Source organism: Oncorhynchus mykiss, chromosome 13, assembly GCF_013265735.2.
Source record: "Oncorhynchus mykiss isolate Arlee chromosome 13, USDA_OmykA_1.1, whole genome shotgun sequence".
Lineage (NCBI taxonomy): Eukaryota > Metazoa > Chordata > Actinopteri > Salmoniformes > Salmonidae > Oncorhynchus > Oncorhynchus mykiss.
The window spans coordinates 36,285,587-36,304,356 of record NC_048577.1 but is presented as its reverse complement, the minus strand read 5'-3'; the positions used below and the strand labels follow the sequence as shown (position 1 = coordinate 36,304,356).

General features: G+C 45.2%; 2 protein-coding genes across 2 annotated transcripts; both read left to right on the top strand.

The window, feature by feature from the left end:
• The first annotated feature begins 1,188 nt into the window (after positions 1-1,188).
• Positions 1,189-7,489, top strand: mettl2a (methyltransferase like 2A). Its single transcript, XM_021557673.2, has 9 exons — positions 1,189-1,392; positions 1,906-1,994; positions 5,105-5,379; positions 5,598-5,647; positions 5,847-5,907; positions 5,988-6,127; positions 6,243-6,349; positions 6,534-6,599; positions 6,940-7,489. Exons 1-9 carry the CDS (start codon positions 1,238-1,240, stop codon positions 7,101-7,103), a joined length of 1,107 nt encoding a protein of 368 aa, XP_021413348.1. The 5' UTR covers positions 1,189-1,237; the 3' UTR covers positions 7,104-7,489.
• Positions 7,490-7,618: 129 nt separating this feature from the next.
• Positions 7,619-18,307, top strand: LOC110486229 (serine/threonine-protein kinase tousled-like 2). Its single transcript, XM_021557671.2, has 21 exons — positions 7,619-8,258; positions 9,374-9,456; positions 11,354-11,425; positions 11,537-11,606; positions 11,737-11,783; positions 11,874-11,975; positions 12,154-12,255; positions 12,428-12,520; positions 12,730-12,840; positions 12,965-13,101; positions 13,234-13,386; positions 13,480-13,546; positions 13,656-13,753; positions 13,836-13,917; positions 14,173-14,264; positions 14,381-14,470; positions 14,775-14,944; positions 17,350-17,488; positions 17,591-17,702; positions 17,834-17,941; positions 18,134-18,307. Exons 2-21 carry the CDS (start codon positions 9,376-9,378, stop codon positions 18,305-18,307), a joined length of 2,100 nt encoding a protein of 699 aa, XP_021413346.2. The 5' UTR covers positions 7,619-8,258; positions 9,374-9,375.
• The last annotated feature ends 463 nt before the right edge of the window (positions 18,308-18,770 follow it).

Genomic DNA, 18,770 nt, shown 5'->3' with positions numbered 1-18,770 from the left:
GCATGCCCAATTTTTCAGTTTTTGATTTGTTAAAAAAGTTTGAAATATCCAATAAATGTCGTTCCACTTCATGATTGTGTCCCACTTGTTGTTGATTCTTCACAAAAAAATACAGTTTTATATCTTTGTTTGAACCCTGAAATGTGGCAAAAGGTCGCAAAGGTCAAGGGGGCCAAATACTTTCGCAAGGCACTGTAGGAATCTCCCCTCCTACATACTGCTGCAACATACCCAGAAGCTTGACATCTAAAACAGTGTAGTATTTTCAGGAACAAAATCTCTCCCGGGATACCTTACACTTCCTAACTTGACCTTGTCGGGCAAAGACTCTACTCAGCAGGACAGACAATGTCTTCTCCACCCCCCCCCCCCTCAACTGATCCTCCTCAACACAATGCCATCCCTGTTATCACTCCTTTCAACTCCACCCTGCTCCAGAGAGCGAAGCAAGTCACATTTTTCTTGTCCCTAACTGCATGATCCGGAGCACCCGCTCCCTCTGGACTGAAGAAACACAATAAATCATCACTATTCCACTCAGTTACTTTCAACAGTCCGCAACCTCTTCTCCATCCAACCTGACACCACATATGGATTAGCCAAAAATGCAAGGATCGATTCCCCTCCACAAATCTCCGTCCCACTGGGCCAGAATCATCTTTTTCATCCTCGGCGATCCTCACAACACCCATAAACTCGCCAGGTTCCATCTCTGAGCTACTATAGGACGTATCCCTCTTTTTGCACTTGGCGCCAACCTCCCTCACCACACCGCTGCCCTCTACACTCAGCTTCTTCTCGGTGGTCATCACGGCACCTGCCACCACAATGAATTGACCCTCACCTTCCTACTCTAGCTCTTCCAAAAGTTCTGTGCAAATCTCAAATCATTACCCCCTCTAAACATAATCCCATTTTTCCCTTATCCACCATCTTCTCCTTCGCCAGATCTTCCAGAAGGTTTGTGCAATCCCACACTCCATATTTTTTCATACGCTGCACTTTTTTCCTTGCCCGCCATCATCTTTCATCCTACCTCCATTCATCCCCACGCGGGGATCTCACCAGCAGCCACGTTCTCGATCATAATGCCAAATGTAGGGCTATGGCGCGCTCAACTGGTGTAACAGAGTACTCACAGGCAATGCTGATTTACGGACTATAGTGGGATATCTCGTTGACAATGTAGTCTTTGCTTCAACTTCTATGGACATTCCTTCCGGTGCGTCAATTCAACATGGCAGCGCCCGTTACTGTGGGAGGGATCGTGGAGCAAAACATCACTGAAACGGAACAAATATTACCAGAATCCACATCTGGAGAACTGAAAAGACCTCAGTTTGGAACCCGTTTCCTGACAGACCCACGTCAAGTTTTTCAACACAACGCATGGTTCGTATTTGAGCATGCATACTACTGGTGGTAGTACACACATGAATAGCCCTTGATCATGACTCTCAGTTCCATTACATTACACAAGAGTCATTGGATGAAGTTGTCTTTTGTACATGTGTATTTTGTTTAGAGCCCCACGGCTTGGTCTGAACATAAACATGCATCGCTTGCGGTACGGCTTTGGAAGCATAAATACCTTACATTTCATATCAGCGAGAAATCAGAACAATATTAAATTGATACACAGCTTTTTATATAGGGCTAGGGTTCCCACACGGCCATATTTCCATGTTACAGCGCCTGTTTGGCAACACAGATTAACTATCTACGTCTTCTATCACCTTTTTGTACATTTGTTTTTCAACAGAACATGTAAGGTCCTTGGACTGTAAGGAGTAACTTTCGGCTTCATTTGTCTATTATTGGGCTAACATATGGACAGAACAGAACTAGGCATGAGGTAGTCTTCCTCTTGGTTTCTAGTAGTGTTGGTGTCCCATTCACTTTCAGGGACAATGTGGAGTGGACAGAGGAGCAAGAGGCAGCTGCCAAGAAGAAGGTCCAGGAAAACAGTCAGCCCCTCCCTCAAGAGAAGCAAGGTTGGTTCTGAACCAGAATCTGGACTTACAGGAGATGTCCCCCTTTAAGCCGAGAAGCATCCATTCACCAGCTTTTCAAGCTTAATAATGTGAAAATACATGTGGAATTTACCAAAGACAGGAGTTTCACTGAGCAACTATCATCATTGCTGCCATCCCAGACAGTATGTACTTCCAAAAAAAGTCTAAATAAAATTGACATGCATCTGAAAAAAAAACTACCTCATTACTGCCATCAGAGATCTGTATATAATGTCTCGACTGACTGATCCACAAATGACATAAGTAACGACCCATTATTATTTGAAGATCAGTCAGTCAGTCACAATTTACCCATGATACATTGCAGTTTAAATGCTCTCGAACATGGCCAATGCCTTTTCTGGAAATAATCTAAATCTACCTCTTCTGCACCTTCTGCAATATGAGTAACATAATTCAAATACACTAAAGAAAGCCTTGAAATATGCAATCACTAAAAACGTACCCTATATTGTCTACTTAATCTATTATTGCATTCCGTGTAGCATGGGTGAAACAACAGATTATGAGGTTCATACACTGTTGTAGGTGATCAAATCAATTCCCTTTCCTGCTGCTGGATCAGCCAATCTGTGCGTGGCATCAAAGAGGAAGAGGCGAAGCGAGAGGTTTCACTTTCGCCAAAATCAGTCCAAATATAAGCCCAATACGTTTCTATGGGCTTATTTTGGACCTAAGCTTGTCTACTGTTTTCCCGGCTTTGGGACAACAACTCCCATTGTTAGGGCGGAGACATGAGCGTCATATACACATCTCTGGTGGCAGTAATGAGGTGGATTTGGCACATGAGCACTTGCTCAAAAACAAGGTTATTTCCATATAAGGTGTTTTTTCAGTTGTTTGTCACTTTTTATTTAGACAATTTCTGGGTAGGGCAGTAATGACGATAGCTGCTCAGTGAAACTCCTTTCTTTGGTAAGTACCAAATGTATATTGACATTAGAAGGGATACTTTGGGATTTTGGCAATGACATCTCTTTATCTACTTCCCCAGAGTCAAATAAACTAATGAATACCATGTATATGTCTCTGCATCCATTGTGAATGAAGTTAGAGAGAGTTTTGCGAGCCAATGCTAACTAGCGTAAGCACCATGACTGGAAGTCTATGGTATCTACTAGCATGCTAGCGGTTACCAAAGAATTATAGTCATTGCGCAAACGCTAGTTATCAACTTCCTTCAAACTGCACTCAGAGACATAAAAATGGTATCCAAGAGTGCATCTGACTCTGGGAAAGTAGATCCTGAAGTATCCCTTTAAGCTTAAAAAGCTGCTGAATGGCTGCTTAAAGGAGAATATCTTGTGTAAGCCCAAATGTTAGTTCAGGTTGGTTCATTGCACCCCGTTAATCCTTGAGAGCAGGTGGGTGGTGTTGAGGGGTGGGTGTTTTCCAATTGTGGGAACAGTTTCACCAACTGAGAGTATGGTATCAATTATTTCAGCGCTAGACGCTGATAATAAGTGATAAAACAAACAACCATACATAGGCCTGCTAGATACATACTTTTGTATATATAGTGTATGTGGACACCCCTTCAAATTAGTGGATTCGGCTATTTCAGCCACATCCGTTGCTGACAGGTGTATAAAATCGAGCACACCGCCATGCAATCTCCATAGACAAACATTGGCAGTAGAATGGCCATACTGAAGAGCTCAGTGACTTTCAATGTGGCACCTTTCCAACAAGTCAGTTCGTCAAATTCCTGCCCTGCTAGAGCTGCCCTGGTCAACTGTAAGTGCTTTTATTGTGAAGTGGAAACGTCTAGGAGCAACAACAGCTCAGCCGCAAAGTGATAGACCACACAAGCTCACAGAACTGGACCGCTGAGTACTGAAGTGTCGTCCGGGTTAGAGGAGAGTTTGGCCGGTCGGGATGTCCTTGTCCCATCGTGCTCATGCGGCTCCTTGTGGCGGGCCAGTTGCATGCATGCTGACTTCGGTCACCAGCTCTACGGTGTTTCCTCCGACACATTGGTGTGGCTGGCTTCCGGGTTAATCGAGCAGTGTGTCAAGAAGCAGTGCAGCTTGGCGGGGTCGTGTTTCGGGGAGGACGCACAGCTTTTGACCTTCGCCTCTCCCGAGTCCGTACGGGAGTTGCAACGATGGGACAAGACTGACTACCAATTGGATATCACAAAATTGGGGAGAAAAAAAAATATATAACCTCTCTTCGGTTGCAACACTCACTACCGAGTTCCAAACTGCCTCTGGAAGCAACTTCGGCACAATAACTGTTTGTCAGGAGCTTCATGAAATGGGTTTCCATGGCCTAGCAACCGCACAGATCACTGTGCAATGCCAAGCGTTGGCTGGAGTGGTGGAAAGCTCCCTGGTATTGGACTCTGGAGCAGTGGAAATGCATTCGCTGGAGTGAAGAATCATGCTTCACCATCTGGCAGTCCGACGGACTAATCTGGGTATGGCGGATGCCAGAAGAATGCTACCTTCCCGAAAGCATAGTGCCAACTGTAAAGTTTGGTGGAAGAGGAATAATGGTCTGGAGCTGTTTCTCATGGTTCAGGCTAGGAGCCTTAATTCTAGTGAAGGAAAATCATAAATGCTACAGCATACAATTACATTCTAGATGATTCTGTGCTTCCAACTTTGTGGCAACAGTTTGGGGAAGGCCCTTTCCTGTTTTAGCATGACAATGCCCCATGCACAAAGTGAGGTCCATACAGAAATGGTTTGTCAAGATCGGTGTGGAAAAACTTGACTGGCCTGCACAGAGCCCTGACCTCAACCCTATCGAACACCTGTGGGATGAATTGGAATGCTGACTGCGAGCCAGGTCTAATCGCCTGACCTCACTATTGCTCTTGTGGCTGAATGGAAGAAAGTCCACGCAGCAATGTTCCAACATCTAGTGGAAAGCCTCCTCAGAAGAGTGGAGGCTTTTATAGCAGCAAAGCTGGGAACCAACTCCATATTAATGCAGATGGTTTTGGAACGAGATGTTCAACGAGCAGGTGTCCACATACTTTTTGTCATGTAGTGTTAGTACCAGAACAAGATATAGTATATGTAGTAGTCAATTTGCATCTCTTCCACTCATTTCAACAGAGGACTTTGACTGCCGGGCGAACGAGTACTGGAATGAATTCTACACCATCCATGAGAATCGCTTCTTCAAAGACCGCCACTGGCTCTTCACAGAGTTCCCTGAGCTGGCCCCACAGTGTCGCCTCAACCGGGACTCCTGTATTGGGGACGATAGAGCTGAGGACAGTGAACCACATGGTCTCGAACAGAGCCAGGGCCAAAGCAGTGAAGTCACCGTACTGGCCCATGTAGATGGTGACTACCCTGGATCCAGTGCCATGTATCGCATACTGGAGGTGAGGAATATTGTATCATAGTATGACTGCAGTATATGTTAGCTTGAGTGCCAGTCTGTGTTATGCCAACTCATTGTCACTCATCGTAATGTCAGACATGTTTGCCGTGAGAATGAGCAATAGAGTTGGCAAGAGCACAAACAGATATGGGTCCAGCTAAGTATATGTGGCACTCAGGCATAAAGTAGGCTAACCTATGTCCTTGTTTGATTCAATAGGTTGGCTGTGGTGTTGGAAACACTGTCTTTCCCATTCTGAAGACCAACAAGTGAGTGGTGGTTGGGACCACATGTATTGAGCAGTCCCATTATGCAGTATGCAGCCTGATCAGTTTGACGTTTTATACTAGCTACTACCCTCTTCGTGTGCACATGCTGTATATCTGCTATTCAGATCTCAATATGTATTAGATGCAACCCTGTTCGCACCTCCATGTTCCATGACCCTGTCTTCTTTGTGTGGGACAGTGACCCTGGACTCTTTGTCTACTGCTGTGATTTCTCCAGCACCGCTGTAGAGCTGGTCAAGGTGAGATGGAGAAATGCTTGATAGATGGTGTCATTAGTTGGCTGATAAATGGATTCATTCATCTCGCCTTTCACCACCAGGCTAATTCAGAGTATGACCCCGGGCGCTGCTATGCCTTTGTTCATGACCTGGGTGATGAGGGCGCTATTTACCCTGTCCCAGAGGCCAGCCTGGATGTTATAGTGCTCATCTTCGTGCTCTCAGCCCTGCATCCGGACAAGTAAGACGCCCCTGTGTGACGTGTGTGTTTGAGTGTGGCAACAAGCAAGTGTGGGTGCGTGTGTGCGATAGGGAAAATTGAAGTGCAATCAAATCAAAAAAACATTCTCTGTCAGGATGCAGGCCTCCATCAGCAGACTGGCTCGGCTGCTGAAGCCTGGAGGAGTGCTGCTGCTCAGGGACTATGGGCGCTATGACATGGCACAGCTACGCTTCAAGAAAGGTTAGTTACCATAGGCACTCATGCGTGGTACTGTGTGGAATCGAATCAGATTATATTGGTCACATACACATATTTAGCAGATGTTAGCGTAATGCTTGTGTGTATCGAAATGCTTGTAAATTGTGATTAGCAATATGTACATGTTCTGGGGAAAATATTGAATTATTGAATGTTCCTTTTTCAGGAAGGTGCTTGTCAGATAACTTTTATGTCCGGGGTGATGGAACACGAGTCTATTTCTTCACTCAAGGTAATAAATAAATCCAATCAAAAGGCTAGTATGTACTGCTTTTTAACAGTGGTAATTTGCAAGTCTGTTTAAAAAAATAATAATTTAAGTATATATTTTTATCTAAGCACCTGGGGGAACCCAGAGCTGTGCAGACAAATGGCAAAGCATGACTAATGCTTTACACACACACACATCACCCCTCAATCCATCTCCATAGTGTCCATCATTACAATGGTCTCATGGAGGTATCCCAATTCTATCCCTCCCTCCCAGGGGCTGCAGTCCCACATCTACCTCAGACACTAGACCCTTTCTGGGTTTTTTTTGTGTATAATATCTCCGTGACATCTCTCTCCAGATGAGCTACATGACTACTTCAGTGAAGCGGGTCTGGAGAAGGTCCAGAACATGGTGGACCGGCGGCTGCAGGTGAACAGAGGCAAGCAGCTGACCATGTACCGTGTCTGGATCCAATGCAAGTACCGCAAGCCTCATACCCAACCACCAGAGACACAGGAGTGAGCCAGGAACAGCAGAGAGAACACTATGTGGCTTATCATTGAACGTTTCAGTGTCTGAGGTAGATGTGGGACTGCAACCCCTGGGAGGGATGGATAGAGTTGGAGATGGATTGAGGGGTGATGTGTGTGTGTAAAGCATTAGACATGTTTTTCTATTGGGTTCCCTCAGCCATTTGTCTTCACAGCCCTGGCTCAGAAATGGCATATAGAAAAGGATGATGAGCTAATGAAACCTGAAAAAAGGTCTGGAAACCCAATGTTCTAATGTTTACATTCAACAGACTGTTTGCCATTTTTCATTGTTTTAGATTAATTGTGATGTACGAGTTAAAAACAATTTTTTACATTAACACTTTCAAGATGATTAAAAAACTATGTGTAAACCCATCATTGTCACATGATTCCTTTCAGATAATTGCCTTCACTTCACATTTCAAAAGATGATTGCGTTTCTGTCTCCCTGAAAAGTTATGGCCAGTTTTAGATTGCATGTAGCTAGTTTGTAAATCAATTTCAATTGGTCTACAGTCGGTTTTGGGGGAAGGCGTGGTTGGGGTGAAGGTGGAAAGCCAAATTTGAACAATATCACGAGAATAAAGGAGATTTACCGATTATTGTTTATATTAGCAAAAAAAATGAGACCGAACCAATCCAGATTAAATTGAAATGATCCGAATAACACAATTTCCGTAACAGATTGTTTGCTAGGGCGAGGAAGGTGAAGCCAGACACCAACTTTGTTCTGATTGAGTACAGAATTAGACCGAACATATCAGATCGGAGGACAACATTATAACACAAAATAGCCACATTGTTGGAGCATATTCGCGATGAAAAGGGCAAGTGATGGTCATTGTTCGGGATAAAATACCCCGAAAGAGGCATGGTACGGCCCTTGATGAAAGGAATGTGAACCTGGGGATACCGGTGTAGGGAGTGCGGAAAGGCTGGTTTGGGATACCCCGGGACTTCTAGGCGGAGAAGGGAACTATCCGTCGTTATTGGGGGGCCAAGCAGACGCTCGTCTCCTAACGGGTAACAAATCAACACCGAAGAACGGGGATTTGGATGAGGCCTCGTTTGACAGTGTCGAGGTAGGGAGACAAGAATCGTGGACATATAAAGATTGGACCCGTGGAAAATATAATTACAACAGGTAACCTTGGTCGAGTTGTATTAATGTTTTATTTCTCACATAACTTTGGGTTGGGACATAATATTCCTGAAAAACAGCAGTTTTCATGTAGCTAACGCTAGCTAGCTAACCTTACATGTTAGTCGGAAATTTGCCATATCGCTATCCATCACCCATAGCCCAGTAACGTTAGTTATCTATTCCCCTTTTTGAATTGACAATTTTGCAAGTAGTTATAATTTGGAAATATAAAATGCTGTTTTTTTTTTGTTACCTATCAGACATATTTGCCAACGAAGTGACCAACTTGCTAGTTAATAGTTAGCTGCACCAGGTGGCTAACGTCGGACGTTAGCTGGCTACTGTAGTTAACTAGCTAGCCAACAAGCGTTTAGCAACAAAAACATGTTTGGAATGCCATTACCAACAGGGCAGCCATTCCCATAGACTAGCCAAGGGGGGAACCTGAATTATTGACACATGTCAACTAATGTAATGAACACATGATCATGAGTCATGGCAATGTTTATCTATCATGTTACTCTCATTGTTAGTATTTTGTCACCTGCAAGTGGATGATGGCAAGCTGCCTGTACTCTTTGATCAGCTAGCTAGTTAGTTATCTATCTAGTTGATTTGATATACTATTAACAAGTTGGTTGGTCGGACGTTAGCTGGCTACTGTAGTTAACTAGCTAGGCAACGAAGCTATGTGGCAAAATGACTCCATCAGATTCACTAATCTTATCACGATACTGTAATCACAGTTTTGAAACCATATTTGCTGAAATGTCCCTTGTCAGCACAGGAGTATGTTCAGCTCTTGCCTGTTTAGTCTCTGCTTCATCTCTTGTTGTTGATCAAGTTCTGCATTGGAATCAGTGGTGGTGACTTGATTTAAAAAAAACAGGTGTGTCTGAGGTTATCCGTGAGTCAGTTTCCACGAATTTATAGTTGCATGCATCAACACATTCATCTATAGGCAACCCTGAACTGGTTGTGTCACTAAATCCTCAAGCTGTTGTCAGAGGATTTCCAGCCCCTTGTATTCTTACTCTGTATGACGTTCGTCTGTGCTATGGAAAGTAAACAGATCTGATATCAAATTGTGTGTTTCTTGCTCATTGTCCCTGCAGCCATGATGGAAGAATTGCACAGCCTGGACCCGCGACGCCAGGAGCTGCTGGAGGCTCGCTTCACTGGGGTCGGCGTGGCTAAGGTCTGTGTTACTACACTATATCATTGGAGATGAGAGAGGCCTATATAGGGTCTTGCTCTTTCCCGCTCCACCCTTTCTACTAATGTAGGACTGACAACAGGATCTCAGTAGTGAACTTTTATTTCAGGACCATATCTGTCTGTCTTTGTCTCCCTCTCACCCCTTCTCTTTGTTTCTCCCTTTCTTTGTTTGATTCTCTATTTCTGGTTGAGCTTGGTCAGGGACAGGAGAGCCCCCTCCGTCTCTCTCTCTCTTGAGAATGTAGAGCTGTGTGTCTGTGTTTGTTGGCTGGTGTGGTATAGTATCCTCTCCTACTGGCTCATGATGTGGTGGCTGCATATGCAAGTGCGGAGGGCTGCCAAGAAGGGAACGGGCAGGAGGGGGAAGTGGGGAAGGGCAGGAATGCCTGTCACTCTCATACGCGTAGAAACCCTGACCAGATGTTATGGCAGTAGCGCTCTGGCTTTTGATTAGAGGTCCTGCCTGGTGGTGCTGAGGTAGACTCCATCTTAGAGATCTGCCTTTGTGGGAAGTGATTCGGAGCCCAGAGAGTGAATGAGAGCCAGGACTGGGCTCTATGCCAGCCGTAGGCAGAACTGAGCCCAGAGCATGGTGCTGTCACAGAGAAAATGGCGGCTCCCGCTAAAGCGTCACGCCACGGCCAAACCCGTCTGACCAGGTTCTGTCTGACAGAGTTGCAGTGTGTGGAAAGACGGGGGGGGAGAGAGAGAGAGAAATGAAGTATTAGCCTAGAGAGAGATGAGACGTATAGCCTGCTCTGGTGTTATAGGTCTGAAAGCCCCAGGATGTGGTGGGGGCAGCTCAACTTGTCTCTCGACCTTGAACAGCCCTGTAGCTCTGCTCCCTATCAGTCATCCTGAGCTGCCTTATAAGCGTTGTGGGCGCGGCTTAAATCGGTACAGAATTGGCAGCTGAGAGAAATGTGCTGTTTTTCAGCTAATTTCCTGCAATTCTATACATTTTTCCATGGAGCTGAAATAATTCTGCAGTGTGAAAGCAAATTCCCTGCAATTCTAAGCATTTCTGTGTTCTTATGCTTAAACATTAGAACATAACCTATGGGGACCCCAATCGGGGCCCCTTGGCATGTACCCTGCATGCCACGTCAGTAATCCAGCCATTCCAAAAATAGTATTAAATAAGTCGTTTAGCTAGTTTTTATTTTGGGGATTTCTAGTTCTCAAAGATTATATAACAATATATAGGTCCATTTATATTTTCTACATTCTGTCCATCCTTAAAATGTATTTCATTTCGTAGCGCTACTGCTAAGTGAATACAAGGGAAACACTGAAAGCCCTCCAATACCTTATCTGAGTAGTAGGATTTTAAAATTGTTTGAACAAGGCTGGAGAGAATGAGGATGAAATAATGAAAGGCGAGAGTGTGAGGGAGAAAAAGATTGAGAGACCTACTCCCACCTGCATTAGTTATGTCTGATGTTCAGCAATTTCAGGTTCAATTTAGTTAGAGGGAGCAGCATTATGTGTCCAGAATGACTAAGTATATTTCTCTGATATGGCAGAGTCTGGTGAATTCAAAAGTGAGTCATTTGAGTGACAGGCATCACCTAGGCAACAGACATTTAGAATTGATAGGGTAGGTACACAGTGTGGAGACGAATGGTGATGATATTAGCTCAACCCTATTCCTCTCCGACTCTCTTCTGCTCTCTCTTTCTCTCAAAAACAATCACTCACCTTATCTGTTCACCAGAGAGTAGACATGGGGAGAAACAGTCAGAAACGGTCAGTCATCCCTCCCTTCCACACCCCTGGTTTAACTGTGAATTAAGTTTAGTCCCTCCCAGCCCTTGGCAGATCCTTCCACTCTTTGTCTGACGTGTAATTGTGTGGGTTTGTTTGTTTTTGAACAGGGTTCAGGCCACAATGAGTCGTCCAATCAGAGCCTGTGCAGCGTGGGCTCTCTCAGTGACAAAGAGCTGGAGGTCAGTGTCCCACAGCAGTGGCGCCATAAATCTTTTCACTCTTGTTATATGATATTTTATGCATCTTCCACTGTCTTAAAGTACAATGTGTTTCTCCTACTCGTTTTCCAGACCCCAGAGAAAAAGCCCAACGACCAGAGAACGAGGAAGAGGAAAGCAGAGCCGTACGATGGCAGCCAAGGTGAGATGTCGGTCTCCCTTCCTCCGTGATCTCTCTCATTCACCTCAGTCGTGCCTTGCCGGCGGCCATTTTGTTGTCAGAATATATCAACGGCACACAGATTTTCAGCCTTTTTTTTCCTCTTCTCCAGGGAAAGGAGGAGGAGGAAGAGGACAGAAAATTAGTGATTATTTTGAGGTGAGTGTGCAAGACACACTTTTTGGCAAGACTCCTCCATAGCTTTGAATTCCTTCGCTCTTCTTCTGACTTTTCCATTAAATCTGTCAGTTTGCGGGTGGTAGCGGTCCTGGTACTAGTCCTGCCAGGAGTCTTCCTCCAGTTGTCCGCTCCTCCCCACAACATCACTCCCTCTCCAACCCCCCAGGCACGGTGAGCATGCTCCCTCACTTCTCCTTTCTTTTTCCGCCTCCCTATTCACCGTGCCCCCCCCCCCCCCCCCTCCTAACAAACCCATCGTGTCCTTCAAACTAACCTGAATGCAAAGCATAATGTTACTGTGGTCCATGACATGATGTTAGTGGTATGTGTGGATGTCTTTGTATCCCAGATGCAGCAGGGCAGCCCGTCCTCTATGGGTTCAGCCAACACAGAGCACTCATCCTGTTCCCTAAAGCCTGTTTCCCTCTACATGAACCACAAAGCCACACAGGTAGCTGTTACCTTACACCATCTGTACACACACACACACACACACACACACACACACACACACAGAGCACTGGTGATATCTGTAATAACTCCTGTATTATGACACGTCTCCTTGTCTCTAATGACTGTTCGACTTCGTCTCTCTTTCTCATCCTCTGGTTCTCCTCCTGCAGTCTGACCTGACGGTAGAGAAGCTAACTGCTATGGAGAACAACAAAAACTCTGACCTGGAGAAGAAGGAGGGGAGGATAGATGACTTGCTGCGGGTGGGAACACATCTGCCATCAACACGCCCTTGTTTTCCCATTCTGTCTTTTAATGGAATCTAGCATGTTGTGGGCCTCGTCATGAGACGGCATTATGCTCCAGACATGGAAACGGATCTCTTCAGAAACTACTAACTGACATTTTAAAACAGCTTTGTTTAATTTAAAAGGACTATTAATTAATGGGATTTTGACCCGTTCTGTTTCAGGTGAACTGTGACCTTCGAAGGCAGTTGGACGAGCAGCAGAGGATGCTGGAGAGGTACAAAGAACGCTTGAACAAATGCGTGACCATGAGCAAGAAGCTGCTGATTGAGAAAGTGAGTTCTCCCGCTGTCCCTACAACAGGCTTGGGAGTCTAGAATACCGTCACCCATGTCTATTTTCTTGACCAAGGACTAGCTATCCCCAGGTATAATGTGTATGTGTCTTCTCTCCCCCCAGTCGAAGCAGGAGAAGATGGCATGTCGTGACAAGAGCATGCAGGACCGTCTTCGTCTGGGTCACTTCACCACCGTCCGACATGGTGCCTCATTCACAGAACAGTGGACCGACGGATATGCCTTTCAGAACCTTATCAAGTAAGGGTCACTCAAAAGCCTCTCTCACTCTACATCTCATACTCCTCTCTACCCTCCTCTGTTGTTTTTAATCTTTCTCTCATACCAGCACTGACCCTCCCCGTCACCTGTCTGTCTGTGTCTCGTCTCTAGGCAACAGGAGAGGATCAACTCCCAGCGAGAGGACATAGAGAGACAGAGGAAGGCCCTGGCCAAGAGGAAACCGCCCTCAATGGCCCAAACCCCGCCCCTTAGCCTGGAGCAGAACAAACGCAAGAGCAAGGCCAACGGAGCCGAGAGCGACGCGTACGTTACCCCGCCTCTTCCCCTCTCTGTATAAATGCATACATTTTCCCAGGTTTGCTTCTGTTTGTGATGGTGAGTTTCTTCTTCTTACAGGTTATCACAGGCCGAGTATCACGAGCAAGAGGAGATTTTCAAACTAAGACTGGGCCATCTCAAGAAGGTGGTGTGCTGTTTACCTGCAATGTTTATATATTTTGTGTATATAGTTTGTGTACTGTTAATCTGTTGGTTCCTGTAAAAGTTGCTAATAAGCTTGCCGTGTATTGCAGGAAGAGGCAGAGATCCAGGCTGAGTTGGAGAGGTTGGAGCGAGTACGGAACCTGCACATCCGCGAGCTCAAGAGGATCCACAACGAGGATAACTCCACGTACGTGCTCTCTACCAGTGTTCTCTTATTTGTGTTCTCTCTGTTTGACTTTTAATCGGAATATGTCTGATTTCCGCAACAGGTTCAAAGACCACCCTACGCTAAACGACCGGTACCTACTGCTCTACTTACTAGGCCGAGGTGGCTTCAGTGAAGTTTACAAGGTGAGGGCACTCATTGGAACTGACCTTTTTGTCATCATGGTCAAATGCATAGTTGTATACCCATTGAACTAAGTACAGCGACTACATGGTCTAAAGGATTTCTCATAATGATGAACTTTTGATGTTCACCTGAATCAATTTTTTAAAGTCTGTGCCAAGGTTTCATATTGGTGCCAGGTTTTGCTCGGATATGATAAAGAATAATGGATGTGATCGAAATATTTATTTGTAATTGATGTGTCTCACGTTTTGAAGGCCTTTGACCTAACGGAGCAGAGATACGTCGCAGTCAAAATCCACCAGTTGAACAAGAACTGGAGGGACGAGAAGAAAGAGAACTACCATAAGTGAGTTCCCTTTTTCTTATCATAGACAGACACCTTTTTTTTTTCTCAGAGTGATAACGGGTAACAAAAGCACTTTGGTTTTAACATTGGAGTTTTTAACGTGGTCTCTGTTTCAGACACGCATGTCGAGAGTATAGAATCCACAAGGAGCTGGACCACCCACGGATAGTCAAACTCTACGACTACTTTTCACTCGACACAGACTCGTAAGTCGGGGGGTGGTGTGTTTCTAGTTCCAGTGTTATTTTTTTCCTTTCAACTCTGTATACTACTGTTTTGAAACAGTACCTCACAGTCGGTTCCCTTGTCTCTCGTTGTGGAACAGGCTCTGTACGGTTCTAAACTAAGACCGTGCAATCGGCTGTGTGGTACTGTCATTGTTCTAGGTTCTGTGCGTTTCTAGCGCTTAACAGTACCACATCCTCTCTCTCTGGTTATGTCCCAGGGTCTGTACGGTTCGTGACTAAAACACTACCTCACCGTGGGTTCCTCTGTCTCGTTGTGTTCCAGGTTCTGTACGGTTTTAGAGTACTGTGAAGGGAACGACCTGGACTTCTACCTGAAGCAGCATAAGCTGATGTCGGAGAAGGAGGGCCGCTCCATCATCATGCAGATGGTCAACGCCCTCAAGTACCTCAACGAGATCCGCCCACCCATCATCCACTACGACCTTAAACCTGGTGGGTTCACACAGCAACGGATCGCACGGACACTAGCATGGCAGCAGTTACACTGCAATATTAGTACCAGGTCAACACTGATGCCATCACTTAGAGTACCAGTCAAAAGTTTGTACACACCTACTCATTCCAGGGTTTGTCTTTATTTGTACTATTTTCTACATTGTAGAATAATAGTGACGACATCAAAACAATGAAATAACACATATGGAATCATGTTGTAACCAAAAAAGTGTTAAACAAATTCTTCAAAGTAGCCACCCTTTGCCTCGATGACAGCTTTGCACTTTCCTGGCATTCTCTCAACCAGCTTAATCTGGAATGCTTTTCCAACAGTCTTGAAGGAGTTCCCACATATGCTGAGCACTTGTTGGCTGCTTTTCCTTCACTCTGCGGTCCAACTCATCCCAAACCATCTCAATTGGGTTGAGGTCGGTTGATTGTGGAGGTCAGGTCATCTGATGCAGCACTCCATCACTCTCCTTATTGGTCAAATAGCTATTACAGCCTCGAGGTGTATTGGGTCATTGTCCTGTTGAAAAACAGATGCTAGTACCACTAAGCGCAAACCAGATGGAATGGCGTATCGCTGCAAAAGGCTGTGACAGCCATGCTGTTTAAGTGTGCCTTGAATTATAAATAAATCACAGACAGTGTCACCAGCAAAAAAACATCACACCATCACACCTCCTACTCCATGCTTCATGGTGGGAACCACACATGCGGAGATCATCCATTCACCTACTCTGCATCTCACCAAGACAACGCGGTCAGAACCAAAGATCTCAAATTTGGCGTCATCAGACCAAAAGGACAGATTTCCACCGGTCTAATGTCCATTGCTCGTGTTTCTTGTCCCAAGAAAGTCTCTTCTTGTTATTGACATCCTTTAGTAGTGGTTTCTTTGCAGCAATTTGACCACGAAGGCCTGATTCATGCAGTCTTCTGTCAACAGTTGATGTTGAGATGTGTCTGTAGCAGAGATAACTCTGGTTCTTCCTTTCCTGTGGTGGTCCTCATGAGAGCCAGTTTCATCATAGCGCTTGATGGTTTTTGCGACTGCACTTGAAGAAACGTTCAAGTTCTTGAAATGTTCCGGATTGACTGACCTCCATGTAATGATGGACTGTTGTTTCTCTTTGCTTATTTGAGCTGTTTTTGCCATAAAATGGACTTGGTCTTTTACCAAATAGATCTGCTGTATACCACCTCTACCTTGTCACAACACAACTGATTGGCTCAAACGCATTAAGAAGGAAAGAAATTCCACAAATGATCTTTTTAATAAGGCACACCTGTTATTTGAAATGCATTCCAGGTGACTACCTCATGAAGCTGGTTGAGAGAATGCCAAGAGTGTGCCCAGCTGTCATCAAGGCAAAGGGTGGCAAAGGTTGTTTTTTGGTTAATACATGATTCCATATGTGTTCTTTCATAGTTGTGATGTCTTCACTATTATTCTACAGTGTAGAAAATAGTCAAATAAAGACATCACATCCATACATCTTGAACATTCTATCGTTGCCCGACATCAAACTTGTCGTTGTTGTAATGATATGCAGCCTGGTGGTCCAAATAGCATAACTGGTGTATTTTAACACCGATTAACCCATCCGTTAATTCGATATATGTTAATCTAGCAAGCCAGACAACTAAAAGCAACTTTAGAAACAATGTTTTGGTTAGTTTCTAGCGTGTTAGAAGGTAGGCAGTTCAAATAATGAGCATAGCTGACATCTTTTTAGGGAAAGGGGGATACCTAGTTAGTTGTACAACTGAATGCATTCAACTGAAATGTGTCTTCCACATTTAACCCAACCCCTCTGAATCAGAGAGGTGGGCTGCCGTAATCGACATCCACGTCTTCGGTATTTGGGGAACAGTGGGTTAACTGCCTTGCTCAGGGGCAGAACGACAGGTTTTTACCTTGTCAGCTCAGGGATTCAATCCAGCAACCTTTTGGTTACTGGCCCAACGCTCTAACCACTAGACTACCTTTTTTAGTACATTTTTATTAATTATTACAGGAAAGTAAACTCACAACAAGAGAATTTTTCAAGGTAAAGGCAAGCTAATTACAGAAAATAGCTTACGGTTGCGAGTGTGACGTATTAAATGCAGGGCACTCTACTGGATATTTTTTTTTTCACTTGTCTCGTTGCTGTCGCAGTCAGGTAACCATGACAACACTTTTTTTTAATCGGTCTGCGACAAGGAAACTGAAAGTCTCAGTGACCGTCTCTATAGACATTCCACCGGAGTATAAATGAAAAGTTGTTTGGCCCAGCGAAACTTGTCATATTCGAATTGTCTACAGACACGTCGTTAGACCAATTTATAAACCAGCCTTGACCACATATTACTGAGGAATGTTCATTATGACCTCTGACTTGTCTTTTCCTCAGGCAACATCCTCCTGGTGAATGGCACAGCTTGTGGGGAGATCAAGATCACCGACTTCGGCCTGTCCAAGATCATGGACGACGACAGCTACAACTCAGTGGACGGGATGGAGCTGACCTCGCAGGGTGCAGGGACCTACTGGTGAGGCTTCGCACAAACTACAACAATAGAATGACTATCTTGTTTTGGATGATTTGTTATTGAGGAAAGAGTGTTTCTCTAATAAATGATCTTCCCTTGCAGGTACCTTCCCCCAGAATGCTTTGTGGTGGGTAAAGAGCCTCCTAAAATCTCCAACAAGGTGGACGTGTGGTCAGTGGGAGTCATCTTCTACCAGGCTCTGTATGGACGCAAGGTAATGCAAGCACGCACACACTACTAACTACTCTCAGAATTGTATTCATACTCTTTATATTCCATTTAAGAGATGAGGATGTTTTGTGTTGCTAACTTTTGCCTTTTTTCTTTCTTTGTCTTCCCCTCCAGCCCTTTGGCCATAACCAGTCTCAACAGGACATCCTGCAGGAGAACACCATACTGAAGGCAACAGAGGTGCAGTTTCCCCCCAAACCAGTAGTCACCCCAGAAGCTAAGGTACTGCTTGTTTTTTCTGTCTGTCCTTCCCTCACCGTTCTGTCATTTGTTAGTCCATTCCTTAAAATCATCCTCACCTGGTGTTGTTTCTCCAGCCCTCTTTCACTTTACACATTCATCCCTTTCTGCTCTGTACACAAACTCTTCCCATGTCACAACGTCTCTAAATGTCCCCTCCTTATCTCTCTCCAGGCCTTTATAAGGCGCTGTCTGGTCTACCGGAAGGAAGACCGTATCGATGTGCACCAGCTAGCCAGTGACCCCTTCCTCATGCCTCACATCCGCAAGTCGGTGGCCACGTCCGGGGCCTCTGGCACGGCTATACCTTCCACCTCCAGCTCCTCCAACAGCAGCGCCTCAAACTGAGCCCTCACTATCTATCTCACTACGAACGACTGACCTGAGTGGAAGGTGGAGGTGGGGGTGGCTGCCTGATTCAGCCCCCTCACCACTTACCATCCTGCTATGTCCTGCCATGGGCTCAGCACCCCAGGGAAACCTCTGGGGTGCAGGCAGGGAGAGCGCGAGTAATCATGGGTGAGGTGGAGGGGTTGGGTAATCAGTGTTCCAATTGCAACTTGGAGCCCTCCATCTCCCATGTTCACCCATCCAGCTTCCCTGTCTCTCCTTCCCCTGAGGGGCGGTGTTGTTCTGGGGGTCAAAGCCCTGGGGTCCCCCCACAGTGGGGGGGGCATGGCACTGAGCTGATGAGAAATGGGAAAATTCAACAATTTTAAGATGAAAAGAATGGAACCGGGCTGCATTAGTTTTGAGAAATGGGACTGTTTTCCATCTCACACACACCATGCCTCGGAGTTGTCCCAGATGC

Coding starts and splice junctions, on each gene's coding strand:
- mettl2a (XM_021557673.2), top strand. CDS start 1,238: ATGGCAGCGCCCGTTACTGTGGGAGGGATCGTGGAGCAAAACATCACT. Junction 5,908..5,987: donor CCGCTGTAGAGCTGGTCAAG/GTGAGATGGAGA, acceptor TTTCACCACCAG/GCTAATTCAGAGTATGACCC. Junction 6,600..6,939: donor AGTCTATTTCTTCACTCAAG/GTAATAAATAAA, acceptor ATCTCTCTCCAG/ATGAGCTACATGACTACTTC.
- LOC110486229 (XM_021557671.2), top strand. CDS start 9,376: ATGATGGAAGAATTGCACAGCCTGGACCCGCGACGCCAGGAGCTGCTG. Junction 17,489..17,590: donor CAGGGTGCAGGGACCTACTG/GTGAGGCTTCGC, acceptor CTTCCCTTGCAG/GTACCTTCCCCCAGAATGCT. Junction 17,703..17,833: donor AGGCTCTGTATGGACGCAAG/GTAATGCAAGCA, acceptor CTTCCCCTCCAG/CCCTTTGGCCATAACCAGTC.